This window comes from Dendrobates tinctorius, unplaced genomic scaffold (genome assembly GCF_039654945.1).
Source record: "Dendrobates tinctorius isolate UK_male_01 unplaced genomic scaffold, ASM3965494v1 ptg000241l, whole genome shotgun sequence".
NCBI classification, from domain to species: domain Eukaryota; kingdom Metazoa; phylum Chordata; class Amphibia; order Anura; family Dendrobatidae; genus Dendrobates; species Dendrobates tinctorius.
Genome location: NW_027361908.1, coordinates 14544292 through 14563717, shown reverse-complemented (window position 1 = coordinate 14563717; position 19426 = coordinate 14544292). Strand labels below are relative to the sequence as shown.

The 19426-nt window shown below is 45.8% G+C and overlaps 1 protein-coding gene across 1 annotated transcript in view; it reads right to left on the bottom strand.

The window, feature by feature from the left end:
* Positions 1 to 19426, bottom strand: part of OTOGL (otogelin like) — a 356745-nt gene that overhangs the window by 264407 nt on the left and 72912 nt on the right. The window contains exons 17-19 of the mRNA XM_073556969.1: positions 8757 to 8934; positions 4290 to 4414; positions 736 to 945 (exon numbers count right to left, since the gene is read on the bottom strand). Of these exons, the coding sequence (XP_073413070.1) occupies positions 736 to 945; positions 4290 to 4414; positions 8757 to 8934 (513 nt within the window). The remainder of the gene's footprint in view (positions 1 to 735; positions 946 to 4289; positions 4415 to 8756; positions 8935 to 19426) is intronic.

Sequence of the window (19426 nt, the reverse complement as noted above, 5' to 3'; positions counted from 1 at the left end):
ACAGGGGTGCCAAAACTTTTAAATGCCAGTATATTATCTAAGGATTATTTGACACTCTAAAGTGTATGATGGCCTTCCGACTCTCTCACAAAGGTTGATGTCAGGAGAGAGCAGGATCCGGCCTGTTGAATTTCAATGGGCAATCCATTTGTCCTACTAGGAGATAAGCTGCTCCACATGGGTCTGGCAGCAGTTCTCTCACAGAAAACTCAAGAGCATCCAGCCATGTTGAGCATTCCTTTTTATTGAGGTGACGGGGGAGATACCTGTCAATGATTATTCGGACGACAGTTGTTTAAAGTGTATGGGGGCCTAAAAGTCAACCAGTGTGGCATCTGCCTGTTAGACTTCTTGTTACTGTCATGTTACTGCTTTGGAATACTAAGCTGAAATACTATTGGTTGAAATTTAAAGTTAACTAGTGGAACACATTATTACTCATTTGACTACATAAAAAGAGAATACAAATGTGAGAAAAAAATAACACGAGTTGAATTGAGAATGATCAGTTGCACTGAGTTTTTGAGATGATCATCGTATGAAATGGCTAACATTGGCTATAACAGTCATTTTTCATCTCGAAGCTCAGTTGTATTTTGAGGGAAAATGTGGATAATATGGACCCAAATAAGTTTAAGATATGAATATTACTCAACATGTTTTATATGTAAAAAGTTGTAGACAATCTAGTGGGCAAAATTATTCAGGATATCATAAACTTATTTAATTACTCACCGCAAAAGGAAACTTGTGATCGGAAGTTGATGGAAACGCCATGCTTGTTGCAGATGTAGGCATAGTGAGCCAAGGCATTGCACAGACAATTGCTGCCACATTTACATGCATCAAAACGACACAACTGATAATACAATCCTGGACTCACGTAGGCATGACATGGCGCAAAAAGTTCCTGATTGATAACATCACAGTGGGTCGCATATCCGACTGGAAAACAGGAAAATAAAACTGTATATATTGTGTCTATATATAATATAGTGTACATTTATACACATATAAAACTAGAATAGGGGAACAATTTTAAATTGCATGTAGTTTTCTTCCTGAGTATTCTATAAAATGCAGAAAAACCACAGGGCACTAAATTCCCAGATTTTCTAGAATACTAAGTTTGCCTCTGTGCAAATTTATATCACCATAACTCAAATTAAAAAAAAGACTAAACTGATGTAATGTTGGATAGTTTGTTGACCATTATATTACATGATGTTGTCCATTAGACTACACTATCTCTAAAAAGTAAAAAACTGAAATGATGCATTGTAACTAATGATGAGCGAGTATACTCGTTGCTCAGGTTTTCCCAAGCATGATCTGGTGTCCTCCGAATATTTTGGCGTGCTCGGAGATTTAGTTTTTGTCGACGCAGCTGCATAATTTGCGGCTGCTAGACAGCCTGAATACATATGGGGAATGCCTATTTGTTAGGAAATCCCCACAATGTATTCAAGCTGTCTAGCAAATCATGCATCTGCGTTGACAAAAACTAAATCTCCGAGCACGCCACAATACTCGGAGGACACCCGAGCAAAGAGTATACTCGCTCATCACTAATTGTAACCTGTCAGTAATTTTTCTCTTCATATATATTGGGGGAATATGATAAGGTATATTCCGCTGTATCCAGAAACGTCAACAGCCAAATGTATACTAAAACAGTGTCTTTTAAATGGTGTGGAGAGGCATTTATGCTGCACTTCATCAGAAGTACCACCTAATAATGGACTCCTTTCGTCTTTGAACCAGATGGTCATGTAGAGATTAAACCACAATGCTTATTCTATTTCCTTTTGTAGTTATACCCATTCATTCAGATGCCAGCAGAGCGGCATAACCACCTCTCAACACCATCTGATTTCAACGTTGGATCTGCCAACCGAGCAGAGCAGCAGCAGCTGGACCTTTTGTTTCCAAGCTATTAAAAAAGTTGTGCTTTCTCACAATCTTATCAGGTGAGCAGATACCACAGCACAAAGAAGCCTATTGTTTGATTATAATAATTATTGTCTTATCTTGCTCTCTTTTGTCCTTTAAGCCTATAATCAACCTGGTGTTCTTTGACACAATTTAATTAGCACACATCATTCAGCTATTTTTTTAATTACACTCTTCAGGTACTGTCACACTTAGCGATGCACCAGCGATCCCGACCAGCGATATGACGCGGTCAGGATCGCTGGTACATCGCTAAGTGGTCGCTAGTGAGCTGCCACACAGGCAGATCTCATCAGTGACATAGCAGGGGTCGGGGGTCGCTACTTACCTGTCAGACGAGGCGATCCTGACGTCCTCCCGCCCGGCTCCACGTGTCGCTCGTCTCCACAGCAGGAAGCCCCAGCAGGAAGCTGACGACGAGAAACGGTCCTGGACGTTCTCGCGTGATCAGCGATAACCAGCGGGGGAGCGGTCGGAGGTAAGTATCAGACATAGCGATATCGCTATAACGTCACAAAAACCAGTGACGTTATAGCGATATTGCTAGCGATATCGCTTAGTGTGACAGGCCCTTTCTTCGTTGAAATTTCAGTACCAAGAAGAAATAGTCATGTAGTTATGGAAATCACAGGATCGATACACATGTCAATCATATGCAAATGATGGAGAAATGGAAAACAATTTTTCAAAACATCTTGATATATTCAGTATCAAGTATGAGCACCTTGAGCAGAAATACATGCACTTACACAATGAGGTTATTAATGGTTGTCTGCGAATTGTTCTGCTACACTGAATGCACTTGGGTAAGGGTAGACAAATCATCAAGTTCTGCTGCTGGCAGCTCCCTTTGCGATTGTCACAGATTAGTTCAATAGGAGACATGCTCCGAGATGCTGGTAGCATGTTTAGACTACAAAGGCTGTTCATGTTCACAGTAGCACAATAAACAGATAGTCTGGCATTTTCATATTGAAAATGAGTAATGGAACAACTTCCACTTTTCCTCAGGAAAGCCTCTACATGGCATTTGAAGCAAGGTCTCCAGATCAATCTCCGGCTATGATTGTATCCATAACAAAAGCAGAACTCCAGTTAAGTAGATGTCTCGGCGGTCACTTGTTTGACCTTTGGGCATGCAGCAGCTGACTATCTAATCCATGCGCTATACCTCTCCTACAGCAGGTGAGTAGAATTTCAATTACTTTTTCATCCTGTTTGTCAGATAAGACCCTATTGCGCTCTTTCTCCGATCCTATAGTGCAAAACAGTGAAACTACTCCCAAGATTACGATGTTGGGTGGCACAATATACAGTATCCAGACTCTTCAAGTCCTCATTCCAGGTACTATAACAGTTCAGTGTTACATTGATTTGGTCAAAATTTCTCCAAAGTGAACCAGGCTCCATTTCAACATTATAATTCCAGGCACCATGGTGATCATAGTACTGTAAAAAGCCTTCGTACATTAAACTTACTACCACGGTCTGCAGCAACTACAGACTTGTCAACCCATTCCGCAATTCTGGGACGTCACTGCTCAGAAATTGCAAAGGGAGCTGCCAGCAGCAGATTTTGATGATTTGTGTGTCCAAGTGTATTCAGGGTGGCAGAACATTTCTCAGACAACTATTAGCAACCACAGGATAGCAGCCTAAGCATATAAGTGTGTGTATTTCTGTGCATGGCGCTCATCCTTGATAGTGAATAAAATAAATGTTTTGAAAATGTTGTTTCAATGTTTATCATCTACATGTCATTAACATATGCATGGATCCTTTATAATTCCGTGACTTTTCCTTCTTGGTATTGCAATTTCAATGTGGGTCAGTGTATACTGAAAGGATTGTTGATTACGTTTTAATATACCTGAATGATGCTAGAAAAAATAAGTGTTTTTTGTACACTTTTTTTTTCTATTTCAGATATAAGGAAATGTATAGGTGTCAGGGATACATAATGTGCACTTTACATTTGTATTACCCAACATGATGTTAGCATAAACAGAAAGCGTATCCATTCTGATTCTTTAAGAATATAGAATAATGCTTCTTTTATGTTCGACTTCACGTCACTCTGGCATTTCTATTATTTATAGTATGCCAGCAAGTCAACGGGTTATAAAAAAAAGACAAAATTGTGACACTTTTTTTAAAATAAGAAGGCACATGCTGCTGAAATGTCAATCAAAATAAATTTTTAAAATTTAGATTTCACATATTGCTACTATTTGAAAAACATTTTTCTATTCCCAGGAAAACTTCTATTGTCTGCATACATCTCTACAAATAACCTTTGTCACAAAAGGGCTTCAGGATTATACTTATCAGCTCACCATTCTGAAGATTAGTGTCACAGGGATCTATTACAGGGAGGTTTACTGGAGTTAAACAGGCAGATGATATTTTCCAGGCATTGGCGTGAAGTTGTGGGGTCCCTTCAATCATACCTGCTGGAGAACTGATAGGAAATATAAGGGGTTAAGAATGGACTTACAAACTCTTAGATGTGCAGCATATTTCTTGTCCCTAATATTAAAGGGGTTGTCTGGTCTAAAGCTCTGTGTAACTGCAGACTTATGAATCCCACCAAGGCACGTACTGTGCTCTGTGAGTTTTCGACGGTTTCTGAGTTGGGAACGGCGGTGATCTATGCAATATGCATACTCCGGGGCAGAAGGCGTCTAGTGGGCATGACCTTGCTCCATACAAGTATATTGACAGCCGTGCTCACTGGAGCGAGGCCGCGCCCACTAGACGGCTTCTGCCCCGGAGTATGCATATTGCATAAATCACCGCCGTTCCCCATTCAGAAACCAGGAAATTCTTGCAGCACATATTGTGTGGGGGATTCAGACGTCTGCAGTCATAGAGTGACTGGTAAGTGGTATTCCAATCTATAAGATCCTATCCCAATATGTAGTTGGTGTAATAATAATATTAGCCACTTTCTCCAATTAGAAATGTAGTATAGGTCTTCGGATTCGCTATGTCTTTCTTCATGTGCAGGCATTGCAGGACATTAGGTATCCATGGTTATAACCACTTATATAGTGACAGTAAGGCCAGGTGCACACGGTCAGTAATTGACAGCACTTTGGACGCAGCACATGTCTGCTGTGTCCAAAGCGCTGCCGGTTATTGAGCGCAAGTGATCACTGAATTGTGTGGAATAACCATGTCCAATATACTGTATGAGTGAGATTTATTTTGTGGAGACTCCCGTCTCCGCAAGATAAATTGACATGCTGTGGTCTGGAAAGATGCGCTGCATGTACGTCTCCGCGGGTGATCCACAGGCATCTCTGGACACTTACTGGACATGGAATTTTCTTGAAATCCCATCCACTATGCTGTAGCATCTGGCCGCTGCGGGATGGACACTGCAGATGCATGCAGCGCCCAACCGCAGTGATTACTGATAGTGGGGATATACCCTTAGATAGTTGCTAGTGGTGGTAACCATAAGGTCCTGCAATTCCTGCACATGAGGAAAGCGACTTAGCGAATCAGAAAAACTATACTACATTTCTAATTGGAGGTATTTGCTAATATTATTATTATTACAGCTAATACATATTGGGATAGGACCCTGAAGATGGAAATACACCTTCAAGGCAATAGAGTCATATAGATTACAACACATTGGAACTTATGTACTATTCTAAATGCCCTACTCTTATTTCTTGAGTTTATCTGCAACAAAATTCAATGTAAATTTCCTGCAGTTATTTCTCCAGTATAAGCTGCCCAGGATTTTCATCTAGAAAAATAGGTATGAACTTGTCACATAATCACTGAAGTCAAAGTGCAACTTTTAGAGTAGCAAAAAGTGAAAAAAAACAAAACAAAACAGAAAAAACAGCACCAAACTGTTGACTGCAGTCTGAATCAGTCCTTAACCCCTTCCTTACCGATGACGGAATAGTACGTCATCGGTAAGGATCCTCTGCTTTGAGGTGGGCTTCGGCGGTGAGCCCACCTCAAATCCGCGACATGTCAGCTGTTATGAACAGCTGAGATGTGCCCGCAATAGGCGCGAGCAGAATCGCCGTCCACCCGCGCCTATTAACTAGTTAAATCCCGCTGTCAAAGCTGACAGCAGGCATTTAAATAGCACTTCCGGACGCCGGGCCAGAAATGAGCTCATCGCCGACCCCCGTCACATGATCGGGGGTCGGCGACGCATTGCCTGGACAACCACAGGTCGCATAGAGACCTCTATGGTAGTTCCAGGCAGATGTCTTTGAGCGCCACCCGGTGGATGGTGCTCAAAGCACAACAGTAAATCTGCTACATATGGGCAATCTGCTTCAAGCCTCCTATGGAGGCTATTGAAGCATGCCAAAAGTAAAAAAGAAATGTTTAAAAAAAAATAAAGAAAAGTTCAAATCACCCCCGTTTCGCCCCAATCAAAATAAAACAATTTAAAAAAAATCCCACATACACATATTAGGTATCACTGCGTTCAGAATCGCCCAGTCTATCAATAAAAAAAGCATTAACCCGATCGCTAAATGGCGTAGCGAGAAAAAAATTCAAAACGCCAGAATTGCGTTTTCTTGGTCGCCGCGACATTGCATTAAAATGCAATAATGGGCGATCAAAAGAACGTATTTGCACAAAAGTGGAATAATTAAAAACATCAGCCCGGCACACAAAAAATAAGCCCTCACGTGACCCCAGATCATGAAAAATGGAGACGCTACGGGTCTCAGAATATTGCGCAATTTTTTTAAAAAAATTTAAGCAAACTTTGGATTTTTTTTTCGCCACTTAGATAAAAGAGAACCTATACATGTTTGGTGTCTATGAACTCGTAATGACCTGGAAAATCATAATGCATCTAGTGAACCTAGCAAAAAAGCAAAACAAAAAACAACTGTGGGATTGCATTTTTTTTTGCAATTTCACCGCACTTGGAATTTTTTTCCCGTTTTCGAGTACACAACATGGTAAAACCAATGATGTCGTTTAAAAGTACAACTCGTCCCACAAAAAATAAGCCCTCACATGGCAACATTGACAGAAAAATAAAAAAGTTATGGCTCTGGAAAGAAGGGGAGCGAAAAACGAAAAATCGAAAAAAGCTCCGGGAGTGAAGGGGTTAATATGAAGCATACCACATAACGATGAGCTAGGTGGTGCATGAAAATGCGTTGAAGGCCAAGTGGGATCAATATTGAAAAAAGAAACAGCACTCACCGCTGCTTCTTAAAAAAGGATAATATCCTTTATTCCATGTGGCAGGACAATCCTTTAACATGAAGGGAGAACGGGGAAGTGAACTAGGACAACAGCCTTTTTGCACCTATCCGGGTCCAGAAGGGCTGGAATAGGTGCAAAACGGCTGTTGTCCTCCTTCACTTCCCCGCTCCCCCTGCATGTTAAAGGATTGTCCCACCACATGGAATAAAGAAAATCAACTTTTATTAGAGTATTCTCCTAAATTCTTGTCCACACGCTGTGAAGAAAATCCACATTGCAAATTGAGAAGTCCTTTTGTTTTGACATTTAGAGACAATGTCAAATTATCAGAGTCAATTTATGGTTCAGATTTCATCCTTTACAGATACAGCAAAAACTGCAGCATTTCTGGTATGAAATCTGTTGCAAAATCCACCCCGTTTGGTATAGATTTTGTCAATGACAATGTTTTGCACCCTATGGAAAATCTGCGTCATATTTGACCTGTGTAAAAATACCCGTAGCATATGGAATCCACTCTTAACCTATGCTATTAAAGGGTTATTCCCATTTTAAAATGTGGTATAATTAGAGTGCTTGTAAAAAGCAACTTTAACATTTGCTTCTTATTCTGTATGTTCTATGTACATTTATATATGTATTTTTTACTTTTGACTGCCGAGGATATCGGCCATTTTGGTATTGCTGCCAAGACCTGGCGGTGACGTGATCGCAAGTATATCATTTGTACACTTCTGGCCACATTCTGATTAGACATGCTTGGCATCTCCCAATACAAGTGAATTGAGCGAGTCTGAGAACGTCTAGTCAAAATGTGGCCGGAAGTGTACAAATGGTATATTCGTGGTCACGTGACTGTCAGGTCTTGGCAAAAATACCCAAGAATCCTGACAGCACACAGTGCGCTCGTAAGGATACAGAAAAATAATCCTTGCGGCTGTGAAGGTGCCAGGTCTTGGCAGCATTAGCAAAGAATCCTGACAGCATGTGGTGCGTACGCCGTTAGGATTCAGAAGTCTACAGTTCCATAGAGTGACTGCCGATTTTTATTAGAAGACTGGACAACCCCTTAAATAGCATTACAGCAGCTTTGTAAAGAAAAACATATCGGGGGGAGCTTATAATATCTTTTTATCACAAAAGAGGTATAAAAAAAGTAGCAAATTATTGTAAATACCATATTTGCACAACATTTTGCAACTTTTGGGCAATTTCCGCTGCTCTTTATATTTTTTGAAAGAGGTAAGTCTAATTTGTGGGGTTTATTTAACGGAAACCGCCACCTCTATTTACCTCACTTAGAATGCTTCACCTGGGAAAACTCGGTGACTCGGTGACTTGTACACATACCCTCAGTCAGTTTAGGTAATAAATAAGGCCAACTGTTTTGTATTTCGATGGAACACTTTTATATTCTACTTTTATTCTAGAATATTTCTATAGGTTTTATAATTACAATTGTTTGGTTTTGGGTTATGTGTTTGGATTTTGTTCCTCGGTTGTTGTGTTGTTTTTAAGGGTTTTTCAGAACAATTTTTGAATATATTTCTGAATTGTATTTATTAAAGATGATAGTAAAGGTCAGATAGTCTTACAGAAAGTCATCTCTTAGGTTGCCATTAAATGTTCCACAGAGACCCAATGTCCTCCTCTTCCAGGAACTACTGGCTTGAATATAAAGTCTGTCGCCTCCTTTAGCAAACTGAATTCTTATTCCAAATTTTGTCTTCAGCTGCACAAACATCGAGGACAAATTTCTAACCTCGATATCACCTGTAGAAAAAGAGCAATAATAGATTATAGGTGAAAATTAGCCAGCTGGTAATGTTTGTGTGTTATATTATAACTGTCACAATTCATTCTATCTTAGGCTAGTTTCACACTAGCGTTTTTTAGTGCTGCACTTCATGCGCAATAGAATCGCATGCAAAAAACACATCATGCGTTTTGTATGCGTTTGCTTTTTTTAGGCGCATGCGTTTTAACCAGTTTCTAGCCATGTTAACTCTTAAAACGCATGCGATTTTAAACGAAGGCGTGCACATGTCCATGCGCACGCCTGCATTCCCATAGACTGTAATGTGATTTTTTTTGCGCATTCCGTGCGCAAGCGTGTGCATGCGTTTTTTGAGACAGGTCGGATGGACCAAAAATGCAGCAGGTTGCGTCCGGCGTGCCTAGACGCACACTACAAAAAAACGCATGCGCACGAAAATGCATACGAACGCGTGCATACGCTAGACCATGTGCCCCCATGCTAAACATAGGGGCACATGGCGCATGCGCATGGACGCCCACGAAGCGCAGCGCTCAAAAACACTAGTATGAAACCAGCCTTAGGGATGTCGTGAATGACAGTTCTGCCATCCAATCTGGGAATGTGGTGTGCCGAGCTGTCAGTATGGTGATGGACATCTCAGCTGTCCAATCGAATGCTGGCACATGCTGAGCTGTCAGTGCCTGGAGTGACAATTTAACTGTCCATTCAGGACCACGGTGTGCCAGGGCTTAATCTACGGTATGTGCCTATTGTCCAGAGTAATTACCTGGCTATTTAACCAGCCTTTGATTGCTGTCAATTAGTTTTGCTCATGAGGCGTGTAAATTAAACTGCTAATGAGCAAAATCAGCACATTGGTGAAAACTAGGGTAACCCACATCCTGAGAAAGTCAGCTGATTAGATAACCATGACACATTGGACAATTGCAAAACAAGCTAAGAAACATGAGGAAACCTCAAAACACGACCAAGAAATACTATAAAATTACAAAATGTATTTTATTAAATGGACAAATATTGCAAGGAAACAGGGAAAATAATGGACAATGAAGTGCAACAGATCCACATCTCACATAGATGTAAGAAGCAAGGGGTGCTGGAAAAGGTAGTGACCCAAATCTTACATATACCTCATTAATAATCAAACAGACCCATGGTAATAAGGGGCAGTGGACATAGATTAGTCCATAAATATATCTATTGTTCCAACATGCAGTGTCCCAGTATATGTCAGTACAACAAAGAGTTGATACCAACACAAAATATTACAGGTATATGCATGGTAATAGGGGGCAGTGGACATACTCGTAAATTAGTCCATGAATATATCTATTGTACTACCATAATAGTCCCCCACTACATATCAATACAGCAAAGAGTTAATACCAATACATATGTGTTACCTCGGCGTGGCGGAAGATACAGAGACACAGACCAGACCAGACACCCACCCCGATGCGCGTTTCGGATCTCAATCCTTCATCAGGGGGCGTGATGAAGGATTGAAAGATCCGAAACGGATACTGGGGCACTGTATGTTAGAACAATAGATATATTCATGGACTAAATTATATCCACTGCCCCTTATTACCATGCATATACTTGTAATCTTTTGTGACACATTATGTGATCCTTTTTATCTGTTTGATTATTAATGAGACTGCTTGGTCATGAGGCGTGTGCTTGTTCTGTTCTCCTTGTCTGGTACACTGATCTTTGCTGCTCGATCTAGGATTCGTATTGACCATCCGTTTGCCTAGCCCTTTTGTGGTGATCCACTACTTATTGAACGTGGACTGCTTCTTGACTATGTCTTCATCTCACCTGTTAGAAACGGTGGAATGCACTAAATAAAAATAAATAATAAAGTGCGTTCGCCACTCGGGGTCCACCGTGCAGTAGGTGTAAACACTGCTGCTAAGTAGTGACAGATGAGCAATATGGCGGAAATGCGCACGCGGGTTGAACATCACCCAAGTGCGCTAAGCAATCTCTGTTTTCTCACAGAGATGTCAGCAGAGGTAAACACAAAAGGCTGAACCTGTTAGTGTCACAGGTCTCAGGTAAATGCACACAAGGTATCTGGTCACAGGAGCAGGACCCAAGACAGAGGAGCTGCATCCGTCTAGACCAACCGTGCGTGCGGCATCGCTACTGCGGATGCCAAAAAGGGCTGCAACTGCAGCGCGGCGTAAGACACTGCCGCTAGTCGACAAAGCAAGGAAGCAGGCGCAATGTCGGATGCTAGCTGTGACGTCTGCCTGCGGTCTGGACTGCAGCCAGACAGCACCCCGAGAAACACTGATACCCTTTACCCCTATACAGGGATCTGGATTTATAGCAGAGCCCAGGAGGCACTGTCTGAATAGGAGCAATGACCAGAGCAGGACGGTCGCCAGAAAGGTGTTCCAATACAGGACACAGAGGCAATGATATCCGAGACTAAACCAGTCAGGCAGCAACGGTACAAAAACAGTAGACAGTAGCAGAGTCAGATTCCAGGCCGAAGCCAGAGTCATAAACCAGGAGAGTCGCAGAGGTACAGAATCGTTAGGCAGAAGCAGAGTCAGAATCCAGGCCGAAGTCAGAGTCATAAACCAGGAGAGTCGCAGAGGTACAGAATCGTTAGGCAGAAGCAGAGTCAGAATCCAGGCCAAAGTCAGAGTCATAAACCAGGAGAGTCGCAGAGGTACAGAATCGTTAGGCAGAAGCAGAGTCAGAAGTCCAGGCAAAAGTCAGAGTCAGTCAACAGCAATTCACACAGTAACACGCAGGGGAACCAAGAATATATCCGGCGGCTTGCAAGCCCAGTCCAAAGGTATTTGAGGGATCAGGTCATCCCTCACAGGCTCCCGGGCTGATGATGTCATCAGGACCGCCCCCAGGACCAGACCTGATGACGATGCACCAACCCCTTCATGACTGACAGAGGAGCGGAGTCTGTGTCCACTAGACGCCTGCGCAGAAGCCCTTTCACTGTTGCCGCCATTACTCGGGCGCGAGCCACGGTGCCTCACAGTGGCTGAGGGCGGAACAGCAGGCCCTGAATTCGACGATGACATGTCAGTCCGGCGCCTCCTGGTAGCCGAGGCCTGGACAGCAGGCCCCGAGCCCGAGAGCGGCGTGACAGTCCGTCGCCTCCTAGTGGCTGAGGGCGGAACAGCAGGCCCCGAGTCTGACGGTGACGTGACACTAGCACTGTGGATGATGCTGTAGTGGCTTGAGGCTTGCCACGCTCTGGCGCTGACTCTAATCTAAGTCCCTGTACACATTCGTAATATCAGAGGGAGGGGATCTTAATGAGTCATTCGCTGGTTCATACATCCATCATCATTCACACAGTAGCAACTAGAGACTATACTAGCGCATGGCCGAATGGTCATGCACGCTTTTTATAGCCGGGACCTTCCGGAAGCTTCCAGATATCCGAGATGGACCAATGAGATCTGGAGCAGGACCTGGGCACCTGACTCCCGATCTCCAATGGGAGATCATCTCATGAGCATGCCCAGTAGGAGAACAGAGAGACTTAGTCTCTGGAGCGATCTGCTGCAAAGTAATCTCCTCTGCGGTAGATAGACAGCAGGAGACCGCATAATGTGAGGCTCTGGATTCCTGCAGAGCAGATGCAGAAACATGACGCCTAACATCACCCTTATGTCTATGGCGCACTCTCTCAGATTTTGACTTCAGACCTCTTGGCTACCCAGCCTCATGACTCATCTGTGTGTAGTGACCAGCGCCACAATACCAATGTTGCAATGTGCCCCTTAGTGTTGATTCTGAGAATGAATTGCTAAGTGAGTAACATGTTTATTATTTATTTGAATAAAATATGTTTAGAAAAACTTCTGGATCTCTGTATACCATTCTGATATTGGTAAGCCATTCAGAAATGCAAAGTCACGTGTGACATTGAATGTTTCAATTTGTTTTACTGTATTTATGTTACATTACATATAACGTTAAACATGAGACTATTTTTGGAAATATGTGCCTTATTTTACATGGATGGCATATGTCCTTTCCATTTTGAATTTCAATACCTGAAATATAACTTGCTTTATTTTTCTTAATTTTTTTTATTTTGTCCTTAACGGGGTTGTCTGGCCAAAACAAGTTATAACCTATTTATGTTATTGATATCTTGTTGATCGTTGGGATTCCAATTGCTGGGACTAGCATTGACTGGCAGAACGGGAAACAAATTTTTCCGTTAGCATAGATCTGCAGCGCGCTTTGGGGTTGCCAACCACAGTGCTCAGCTTTTTCTGGCAGGCCCAAAGAAAATGAATGGTGCAGCTGTCGGGCGTCCAGCCTGCCACTGTTTTTTCTAACATTGATAAAATATACCCAATATCTACCAATTTGTACAGCTATAACATCCATGTTAGTACCTGTCAGCCCGGTAACTATTCATGTGGTCCTGTATGGACCCGTAGAAGCATCGGTTAAGAGTCCGTTTTTTCTCCTCTCTCCTGCTTTAACCCTTGTTTTTACCTTCTCACCGAGAAGAATGATGTCCATGTGTGTGGAATAAAGAACTTTTAATTGAATGGATATGCATGAGTGCTGCATTTCTATTCCTAGTTTTTGAATTTTTGCTATATTTTGAGCTGTGCACCACCCAGATTTATCCTATAAAAAGTGGTATATGGACGGCCATCAATAACAATATTTGCAGATCAAAACGTTGGTGCCTCTTTACTCCTCAACGTCATCTATGTTAGTACCTGCCCCCTCTGTAACTGCTTATGTTGTCCATGTGAGCAGCGTCTTTGTTATAGGCAGTGCAGAACAACAATTTGGCAGTCCTGTTTAATTCTCGGGGAATTGTAGTGTTTGTGTTTGGGGGTTAATTCCTAACTTATTTAGCCATAATTCCCTGCTGTGAGCCCGCCCTGGGCAGAGCTGCTCATTTATAAAAACTCCTGTCTGACCAATCCTGCCAGCCTACTCCACCAGCCAGCAGCTAAACTGTGGACTCAACCCAGAGCACCTGTATAAAAGTTAATATTTCTGTACAAAGTTTAAAGGGTGAAGGCCAGGGTTTCCTGGTGTTAGGGCTGGCAGAATGCACCAAATTATAAAATAGTAGTAGGTGCGTTCGCAGCCCAGGGTCCACCGTGCAGAGGTGGTACACTGCTGCTAGATAATGGCGGAAGAATTAAGCGGTGTGAAAACAGTCACACTTGGGTTACGTCACCCAATGTGAATAGGAGCGAACTCTGTTAATGCACAGAGCCGCACAACCGCTGAACGTAAATGCTGGAGCATGTTTAGCTCACAGGGCCCGACCAAAAGAGCGCACAGTGTACGGCCACAGAACTCTACCCCAAGGACACGGGGTTAGAGTCCCTCTAGGCCCACTGAGCGCGGCGTTGCTGCCGCGAGCGCCGCTATAGACGCTGGCTATGAGGTGTGGAGTACGTGCACTGAGGCGTGCCGAGTCCCTGGCGAGGACTGTTGCCTGACTCAACCTCTGACCTACCTACGCCTAAGCCTGGGCGCTAGCAGGCTAGGCTGCACAACACATGCGTACCAAGGGTAGGGGTTTCTTAATGAGTCATTCACCAGAGACATTCATACGTGCATACATCACTCACTCCACATAGTTTGTAAATACAGTCTATCCTAGCGCATGGCCGAGCGGCCATGCAAACCTTTTATAGCCGCGAGTGTCCGGGACCTTCCTGGCTTCTCGGATGGGCCAATCCAAACACGAGCAGGACCTGTGCACGTGACCTTCGATCTCCAATGGGAGATCACTCCACGGGCATGCTCAGTGGCCTGACACGAGGACTTAGTCCCTGGAGAATCTCGCTGCTGAGCAGCATGTATTGCCATAGCTGTGCCAGAGGTGGCAGCAGCAAGCAAACCCACGGAGCTGGTCTGGGCAGAGCGCCTGGACCGACCAGTTTGCAGAGCAACCTCCTCTGTGGCCAGAGAGGAATGGGAGACCGCTGGAAGTAAGGCTCGGGATTCCCGCTGTGCAGCGACAGAAATCCGACGCCTAACATTACCCCCCCTCCTAGGGCCCCCTCCTCTCCGAGCTTCGCTCCACTCAAATTCCGCAATGAGAAGAGGAGCGTCGATGTTTTCCACCGGCTCCCAGGTCCGCGCCTCTGGACCATGACCCTTCCAATCCACCAAGTAAAATTTTTTGCCTCGCATCATCTTGCATCCCACGATGGCATTGACCTCAACTCGTCTGACGACAGGTCTGATGTCCCAGCATTTGGCTCAGAAAACCGGGACATGTGCACCGGCTTAAGGAGAGACACATGAAAAGTGTCCGAGATAGCCAAGTGTGGTGGAAGAGCCAGGCGGTAGACCACAGGGTTGATCTGCTCAAGGACCTTGAAAGGGCTAATATAGCGCAGTGCGAACTTAGCGGATTCCACCCACAGCCTGATGTTTTGAGCAGGGAGCCACACTAAGTTGCCAGGGGCGAAGGTCAGAGCCAGGCGCCGGCGAGTGTCAGCGGAGAACCTCATTCTCTCCTTGGAGGCCCGGATAGCATCCTGCACGTGATCCCAAATGTCACGTGCCTCCACCACCCAGTCTGCCACCCTAGAGTCGGTGGACGACACGGGCATGGGCATGGGGACGCGTGGATGCTGGCCGTAATTTAAGAGGAAAGGGGTCTGACCGGTGGAGTCGGCCACAGCGTTGTTCAAGGCGAACTCCGCCCATGGCAGCAAGGGTGCCCAATCATCCTGCCTGGCCTAGACAAAATGTCACAGATATGTTACCAGGGTCTGGTTGGCTCTCTCAACCAACCGGGATGATAGGCCGAGGAGAGATTTAGCTCTATGCTAAGCAGAGAACAGAGCTCTCTCCAGAACCGAGACGCAAACTGAGGACCCCGGTCACTGACAATCTTATCCGGCATGCCGTGCAGGCGGAAAACATGTTTAATAAACAACGCTGCCAGGCCCCATGCCGAAAGTAGCCGAGAGAGTGGTACCAGATGCACCATCTTGGAGAAATGATCGGTGACCACCCAAATGACGGTGCTGCCACTGGACTTGGGCAAACCCACCACAAAGTCCATACCGACCATCTCCCAGGGCCTGTCAGCAACCGGCAGAGGATAGAGTAACCCAGCGGGCCGCTGCCGAGATGGCCGATTCTGGGCGCAAGAGACGCATGCCCGTATATAGTCCCTGACATCACGGGCCATATGCGGTCCACCAGTACGTCCTCGCCAGAAGCTCAGAGGTCCGTTTGGTCCCAAAATGTCCACCCAGCCTGGACGAATGAGCCCAAGAGAGGACCTCCGGTTGCAGATGGGCAGGGATGAAAGTCTTGCCTGGAGGTACAGACTTGAGGGCAACCGGAGCCACGGTCCACAGGCTCTCAGATGGGACTATCAGCCGAGGCTCTTTCTCCTCCGATGACACCACGGAGCCGGAGAGAGCATCGGCCCAGACATTCTTTTCCCTGGAGAGAAAATGCAGGGTGAAGTGGAATCGGGAGAAGAACAAGGACCATCTGGCCTGGCGAGAATTCAGCCGCTGGGCTGTTTGTAAATAGACCAAATTCTTGTGGCAGGTGAACACCTGGAAAGGGTGGCGAGCCCCCTTCAGGAGGTGTCTCCACTCTGAAAAGGCCAACTTCATTGCTAGCAACTCCATGTCCCCGATGGAATAATTCCTCTCCGCCGGTGTGAAGGTCTTGGAAAAGAAGAAGCATGGTTGCTTCCGACCTTGTGAGTCCTTCTGGAACAGGACCGCTCCAGCACCGACGGAAGAGGCATCCACCTCCAGAATGAAGGGTTTATCCACATCGGGGCGATGTAGAATGGGAGCACTAGCGAAATGGGATTTAATAGAGGAGAAGGCCTTGGAGACAGGTTCTGACCACAACTTGGTGTTTGCACCCTTCTTGGTGAGGGCTACCAAGGGCGCTACCAAAGTTGAGAAGTGGGGAATGAATTGACAATAGTAATTTATGAACCCCATAAAGCGCTGCACCGCTTTGAGAGAATGGGGTTCCTGCCAATACATCACCGCCTGTAGCTTGGTAGGATCCATGCCCAAACCCTGGGCAGAGATGATATAGTCCAAGAAAGGCAAGGACTCCTGCTCAAACACACACTTCTCCAACTTGGCATAGAGGGAGTTTGCCTGCAGGAGGTCGAAAACTTGGTAAACATCTCTCCGGTGGGAGTCAATATCTGGAAAGTAGATGAGAATATCATCCAGATAGACTACTACAGAGGTGGTAAGCATATCCCGGAAGATATCGTTCACAAAGTCTTGGAAGACGGCCGGGGCATTACAGAGCCCGAAGGGCACCACCAGATGTTCATAGTGCCCGTCTCTGGTGTTAAATGCCGTCTTAGATTCGTCCCCATCACGGATGCGAATCAGGTTGTAAGTCCCCCGCAGATCAAGTTTGGTAAACACTCTCACTCCCCGTAGCCTATCAAACAGCTCCGATATCAGGGGTAGAGGATAATTATTTTTAACGGTGATGGCGTTAAGACCCCTGTAATCGATGCAAGGACGTAGTTCCCCACTCTTCTTCTGGACGAAGAAGAATCCCGCCCCCGCTGGTGACACTGACTTCCTAATGAATCCTCTTGCCAGATTTTCCCTGATGTATTGAGACATGGCCTCTGTCTCCGGGAGAGATAGGGGATAGACTCGACCCCGGGGAGGCTCAGCACCAGGCAAGAGGTCAATAGGACAGTCATAGGGGCAATAGGACAGTCATAGGGGCGATGCGGTGAAAGTGTCTCCGCCGCCTTTTTGGAGAACACGTCCGCATACTGTCGATAGTGTTTGGGAAGTGAGGAAAGATCTGCGGGGACCTCAATGGAGGCAACCTGGACGCATTCCCTCAGACATCTACCCTCACATGACTTAAGCTGGAGTCACACATAGCGACTCACCAGCGATCCCGACAACGATATCAACGTGTCAGGATCGCTGGTGAGTCACTATGTGATCGTTGGTGAGCTGTCACACAGACAGCTTCACCAGCGATCAGCACAGCGACGCCAAGCGCGCGGCGTTGCTGTGTTCATTAGTTACCAGCTCCCTGCATCAGCGTGCTGGTAACTAACGTACACATTGGGTATCTAATGGCGTCCCTTGGATACCCGATGTGTACGTTAGTTACCAGCAGATCGCTGGTCTCCCGCCTGTCACACGCAGCGATGCGTGCTGGCCAGCGGGAGACCAGCGATCAAATAAAAGTCCAGAGGTTTCTCAGAGCGATCAGCGATACCGGCGGGGGGGCCGGTCGCTGATCACTGTCACACACAGCGATCTCGCTGGTGAGATCGCTGTTGTGTGACAAAACTTGTGACTCAGCAGCGATCTTGCTAGCGAGATCGCTATGTGTGACGGGGCCTTTACTCCAACCAAGAATTCTCCCCGAGGACCACTCTATATGGGGAGAGTGATACCGCAACCAGGGGACCCCCAGAAGGACCTGGTCGATACCTTTGGGCATGACGAGGAGGGATATCATCTCCTGATGAGATGGAGACACCGAGAGTAACAGTGGAGCGGTTTGGTGGGTAATCTGTGAGGGCAGAGTCGCGCCATTCACTACTCTGATGGTGACTGGCTTGGACATCATTAGCAGTGGTATCGCGTGCCGTTGAGCGAAGGCAGAAGACATAAAGTTGCCCTCCGCTCCGGAATCCATGCAAACCTCCACAGCCAGAGTGGAAGAAACAAACCCAAGTGTCCCCTTAAAGGACAACTTGGAGGAAAACGCCGCGGATTCTAGTGAGCCGCCTCCTACGGCCACTAGGGGCGAGCGTCTTCCCAGCCGCTGTGGGCACTGGTTGGCAAAGTGACCGGACTGCCGGCAACATGACAGATCACAGGGGCTCAAGCGGGCTGGGGCCTGGATCCCTCGCGGTAAGCCCCCTGACGCTCGGATTCCCGATCGGAAGATTCCAGAGGTTTAGCAAAACTGGGTGCCAACCTAAAGCTCTGTCTACACTGGAACCACTCCACCCTTCGCTCGGCAAAGCAAAGCTCTATACGGGTGGAGACGGTGATAAGCTTCTCCAGTGTAGCAGGAATCTCCCTGGTGGCCAGAGTGTCCTTCACATGGCCAGCCAAACCTCTCCAGAATGCCGGAATGAGGACCTTATCTGGCCACTCTAACTCTGAGGCCAGCGTCCGGAACTGGATGGCAAAGTGGCTGACCATGGACGAACCATGACAATGCCAGCAGCCGGAGCGCGGTGTCATGGGTGACTCGCGGTCCCAGGAAGACATGTTCCAGAGTGTCCAAGAACCAAGAGGCACTCTGCACCACATGATCACCACGCTTCCACAGTGGTGTGGCCCACTCCAAAGCCCTGCCCGACAAGAAGGAAATAATAAATCCCACTTTGGGAGGGGAATCGTGCTGCCAGCAGCTCCAGCTGTATCGAGCACTAGCTCACGGAACCCCTACAAGACACTATCACCCAAGAACTTCTCGGGCAGTGGGAGGCGGAACAAAGTCGGG